The 5557-nt window shown below is 44.1% G+C and overlaps 1 protein-coding gene across 1 annotated transcript; it reads left to right on the top strand.

Annotated features, from left to right (window-relative positions):
- The first annotated feature begins 522 nt into the window (after positions 1 to 522).
- On the top strand, positions 523 to 4180 carry LOC118400806 (uncharacterized). The gene is made up of 7 exons (XM_052474711.1): positions 523 to 1599; positions 1801 to 1919; positions 2052 to 2097; positions 2229 to 2326; positions 2463 to 2947; positions 3276 to 3590; positions 3725 to 4180. Exons 1-7 carry the CDS (start codon positions 1474 to 1476, stop codon positions 3889 to 3891), a joined length of 1356 nt encoding a protein of 451 aa, XP_052330671.1. The 5' UTR covers positions 523 to 1473; the 3' UTR covers positions 3892 to 4180.
- Positions 4181 to 5557: the final 1377 nt, after the last annotated feature.

Raw genomic sequence — 5557 nt, 5'->3', positions numbered from 1 at the left:
ATGTGAGAAACTAAATGGAAAAACATCCGTTAGACCATTACAATGCAGACTGTCATGCATTTTTACTATTACCAACAAGACAACGAAGTGATACGTGTCATGGAGACTTATAACGGATACTTTCCAAACCTCAAAAGTTCCCACGCTGAGCGATATTGTTTACTACACTATTATGTAGTAATACGTTTATTGTCATTCATACTCTTATTTTTAACCGAATATCTTTGCAAATGTGTTCCTTGTGTCAATTCAGAGCTTGGAAATATTTTAATAATGTACTTTAAGAGGACTGCCATTCAAGGCGCACAACAGGATAACACAACAACCACATTTTCAATTGACAATCATTGCTTTAAATGGATGTGGTCGATAGATTTGTATAGGTGTAGCAGTGTGATGTTGTTCCCCTATATTATGCACCAAATTGCAAGGGGATGTTAATAATTTGATAATAATACTAATAATTCAGTGTATTTTTTCATATTTAATTACAACTGTATAGCTAAAGTGTACAAACACTTTTTCATATCAATATTGTACATACATGTGATTGTAAAGGTTTTGTATATTTTGGTTTGGCCCATCGCGGGTTAAATGTAGTTCCATACCCCCTTATTGTTCTCTTTTGCCTGCCCTTCGGCTTGAAAGGTATGTTGTCCTTGGCTCCGAAATTGTTCAATATAAAACCGTGGTAATGTTACACAATGTACTGTTATGCTACCATAAGTTTGTTACAATGTGGATAATATAAAGATTTATGTTATCAAGGTTCACAAAGCTCGCTAACTGGGGTATCTATTGTAACTTGTGAGTACTTGGGACAGTGTTTGAGTGAGTGTCCGTGTGCTTGCGCAGGTGCCCGAGAGCAAGGACTGCGCCAAGGGTTAAACATAATGTGTGTTGTCTCTTCGTGTGCAGGGCAAATAAAACATTATTCAACTAGCAGAACTCCAGTTGTGGCAGCGTCCTAATTTAAAGTACACAACGCAGAACGAACCACGCAACATAGGCATATATAAATAATGTATTTAACTTGTAAACCAAGATTGGATTAGTTGGTCTAAGCAACATGCACCTGGATAATCACGTCATGAATCGGGAAAGGCTCCAACATCCTCATATACACATTATGACATAACAAAGAGTTTAATCGTTCACGAAATAAAGACGCAGAAGCATACCCATTTATACAGGTTCTACACATTCCATTTCTCCATGGCAATAGAATGTAAACATTCTATTTTGCGCCAAACATCGCCTACAACTCAATTCAAAGTGCAGCATATTGGACGACTCCACAGTCATTGATCATTCGCGACTTTAAGTCATTCCTGTTATCTCTAGAGCATCCCGTGTATCTATAGCGCTGCATTTCTTCCCCATCTTACCATGGATAGGGTTTGGTGCATTCCGGAGTTCACTTATGGTCCAACAAAGGTAATCTTAGGAGAAATTCATTTTAGCATACTGTAAATGCCTGTGCATAATGTGCATAACAGAACATCATTATTTTCATTATCTTCAAAGGAATTCTGTAGAAGCAGCCTTTATTTTCAGACTCTGCAGGCCTGCTGGGAGGAAACATATTACAATAAACAGGTAAGATTCATCCCACAAAAACATAAACAACAGAAAGAGAGTTGTATTTCAAGACAGTTTAGAGAAGGCGGTCATAAGAGTTCTTAATATCACTTGCAAATTGTGAGGCATGAGCAGTTGTGAAATGTTGCGTGAGGCCCTTCTGAAAGCACATTATATGGTATTTCGTGGCATGGTCTCACACCTTACCTCATCTTTCAGAAGAAGTTCATGGTCCACTATCTGCTGCTCCAGAGTCAAGGCCAGGTCCCGCCCCATGTCACCACAGAGCACATGAGCAACTGGCTGGTGTCTCAGGGCAAAAAATCCCTTAGGGAGAGGTGAGTACCACGTCAGCACTCACCTTCACTGCCATTCCCTGCCACCAGCAGCACTCCAGGAGGTGTGGGTAAAATAAACAACAGAAAAATCAGAAGCCAGGAAAGTTGAATTTCTCTGTGTTTTATTTCAAGGGTGTGGAAGGAAACCCTGGAGGAGGGAAACGACTTCGCTCGGCTGGTAAGAGAATGAGAGTTAGAGACATACTACAAGTTAGTGAGCTCTTTACTAGCCTTTCAACAACGAGTTAGCATAGCAGAATAGATCTGTTGTGAAATTACAATAATGGGACTTCCTGTTTCATACTGCAGGCCTGGGAAGTAAACACTTGCTTAAAAATGATGGACTTAGAGCACGAGGCTTTCTGCAAGCTCCGCCGCTCCATGCACCCCACCTCGCCAGCTGACATGTGAGTTCCATGTACTGCCCTGCATATGACTTGATCCATTTATCTACACATCTGGAACTACGCAGAAACAGACTAAGACAGTGTTCTATGTGAGTACATTGCACATCGTTTGTCTTCTCCTTTTTGTTGATTTCAGCGATCCTAAGGTCCACAGCATCGTGGAGAGAGCTGTGAGGAGCATTCTGGGCGAGCAGTCCAATGAGCCCCGTAGCCCCCTGCTCAGCCCATCTCAGGTGGTGGTGGAGGTGGTGCCCAGGCTCCTCCTGGCCCTGTGGCTGCAGCCAGAGGAAGGACATTCAGAGCACCCAATCCTAATGAGCGGGATGGCCATGGGCATGGTGGCGGCCGTAGTGGAGAAGCTCTCCTGCATGTTAAAGGACCCTTCCCCTCACATCCCTTTCTCCCGGGCTGCTGCTTTTGACTCTGTGCGGTCGATTCTCAGGAGAATCAGTCAGTCCTTCTCCACCGATGACCTGCAGAGCCCTTTTTATATGAGCTCTGTTTGTGCCTTTGTGGCAGATGAGGTGCAGAGCTGCTTCCAGCCCCCTGCAGCCACCCTACCAGTCCCCCCTGTCCTCGCGGTGGCCGTTTCCACCACACTACCAGCTGACATCCAAGCAGGTGAGTAGCAATGATAGAGAGCACTCTGACAGATGCCTGTTCTGATGACATCTTACATTTACATTACATATTACATTTAAGTCATTTAGCAGACGCTCTTATCCAGAGCGACTTACAAATTGGTGCATTCACCTTATGACATCCAGTGGAACAGCCACTTTACAATAGTACATCTACATCTTTTAAGGGGGGTGAGAAGGATTACTTTATCCTATCCTAGGTATTCCTTAAAGAGGTGGGGTTTCAGGTGTCTCCGTAGACACCTACGTGCCTAGGTGCCTTGTAGTAGAAGAGCTCATCAGGATTGTTGTTGTCACCCATAACACAGATCCGGCTTCTTCCCACCTTGAGGATGTAGACATCACCAGTAACACAGAGGCAGACCTGGCTTCTTCCCACCTGAATGTTGTGGACATCAACTCTAACACAGAGGCAGACCCGGCTTCTTCCCACCTGAATGTTGTGGACATCACCCCTAATACAGAGGCAGACCCGGCTTCTTCCCACCTGAATGTTGTGGACATCACCCCTAATACAGAGGCAGAGCCCATCTCTTCCCTCTTGGAGGTTGTGGACGTCAGACCTGAAGAAAGGACTCTCACGATGGCCGTCTCCACCACTCTGCCAGCTGACATCCAAGCAGGTGAGTAACACTTAGAGAGCACTCTGACAGGTGCCGTTTGTCATGACATCTTAGTAGAACCTTTCAACTGACCAGTGTTAAGAAGCTACGGTTTGCATTTGTTTACATTCTGTTCCTCTTTTTTCCCTTTCCAGAGGATGTTGCTGTGGTCACCCCGGATGTCACCCCACACGTCACCAAGGATGTGACACTGGATGTTCCATGCAGAGCAAGGAAAGGGGCAGTCCTGCGGTTATTTTGCAGGCTTTGGAGGGCAGTGTGCTGCTGCGCCTGCCACAAGGAAGAGGAGGAACAATATTAATTATTCATCACACCTGCAGAAATGGGATGGAACCATAGACCATTAAATTATTAAATTATAATTGGACTCAATTCTGCTTTTCTTCTGTTTACTACTTAATTTCAGAAAATGTCTATAAACTTTCACTTTGCAAGTGTGGAGTAGGTTGTGTAAATAAGTGGGAAACATCCCAATTTTAATGCTTTTAATAATTTACTTGTACATTTAAAAACAAATGTATTATTTGACAACAACAAAAACGGAGGGTGCTCAAACAACGTTGAGTTGAGGTGCAACCAAAAATTTTAATCATCATTTTTATTTTATTTTATTTCACCTTTATTTAACCAGGTAGGCTAGTTGAGAACAAGTTCTCATTTGCACTGCGACCTGGCCAAGATAAAGCATAGCAGTGTGAACAGACAACACAGAGTTACACATGGAGTAAACAATTAGCAAGTCAATAACACAGTAGAAAAAAATGGGCAGTCTATATACAATGTGTGCAAAAGGTAGGCGAATAATACAATTTTGCAGATTAACACTGGAGTGATAAATGATCAGATGGGCATGTACAGGTAGAGATATTGGTGTGCAAAAGAGCAGAAAAGTAAATAAATAAAAACAGTATAAAAACAGTATGGGAATGAGGTAGGTGAAAAAGGGTGAGCTATTTACCTATAGACTATGTACAGCTGCAGCGATCGGTTAGCTGCTCGGATAGCTGATGTTTGAAGTTGGTGAGGAGATAAAAGTCTCCAACTTCAGCGATTTTTGCAATTCGTTCCAGTCACAGGCAGCAGAGTACTGGAACGAAAGGCGGCCAAATGAGGTGTTGGCTTTAGGGATGATCAGTGAGATACACCTGCTGGAGCGCGTGCACGGATGGGTGTTGCCATCGTGACCAGTGAACTGAGATAAGGCGGAGCTTTACCTAGCATGGACTTGTAAATGACCTGGAGCCAGTGGGTCTGGCGACGAATATGTAGTGAGGGCCAGCCGACTAGAGCATACAAGTCGCAGTGGTGGGTGGTATAAGGTGCTTTAGTGACAAAACGGATGGCACTGTGATAGACTGCATCCAGTTTGCTGAGTAGAGTGTTGGAAGCCATTTTGTAGATGACATCGCCGAAGTCGAGGATCGGTAGGATAGTCAGTTTTACTAGGGTAAGCTTGGCAGCGTGAGTGAAGGAGGCTTTGTTGCGGAATAGAAAGCCGACTCTGGATTTGATTTTTGATTGGAGATGTTTGATGTGAGTCTGGAAGGAGAGTTTGCATTCTAGCCAGACACCTAGGTACTTATAGATGTCCACATATTCAAGGTTGGAACCATCCAGGGTGGTGATGCTAGTCGGGCATGCGGGTGCAGGCAGCGATCGGTTGAAAAGCATGCATTTGGTTTTACTCGCGTTTAAGAGCAGTTGGAGGCCACGGAAGGAGTGCTGTATGGCATTGAAGCTCGTTTGGAGGTTTGATAGCACAGTGTCCAATGACGGGCCGAAAGTATATAGAATGGTGTCGTCTGCGTAGAGGTGGATCAGGGAATCGCCCGCAGCAAGAGCAACATCATTGATATATACAGAGAAAAGAGTCGGCCCGAGAATTGAACCCTGTGGCACCCCATAGAGACTGCCAGAGGACCGGACAGCATGCCCTCTGATTTGACACACTGAACTCTGTCTGCAAA

This window comes from Oncorhynchus keta, chromosome 22 (assembly GCF_023373465.1).
Source record: "Oncorhynchus keta strain PuntledgeMale-10-30-2019 chromosome 22, Oket_V2, whole genome shotgun sequence".
Lineage (NCBI taxonomy): Eukaryota > Metazoa > Chordata > Actinopteri > Salmoniformes > Salmonidae > Oncorhynchus > Oncorhynchus keta.
The sequence above is the reverse complement of the archived record's forward strand: the minus strand, read 5'-3'. Positions and strand labels throughout refer to the sequence as shown.

Excerpts from the sequence above, each read along its gene's own strand:
- LOC118400806 (XM_052474711.1), top strand. The coding sequence starts at position 1,474 with ATGCCTGTGCATAATGTGCATAACAGAACATCATTATTTTCATTATCT. Across the intron at positions 1,920-2,051 it reads AAAAAATCCCTTAGGGAGAG|GGTGTGGAAGGAAACCCTGG; the intron begins GTGAGTACCACG and ends TTTTATTTCAAG. Across the intron at positions 2,098-2,228 it reads GAAACGACTTCGCTCGGCTG|GCCTGGGAAGTAAACACTTG; the intron begins GTAAGAGAATGA and ends TTCATACTGCAG.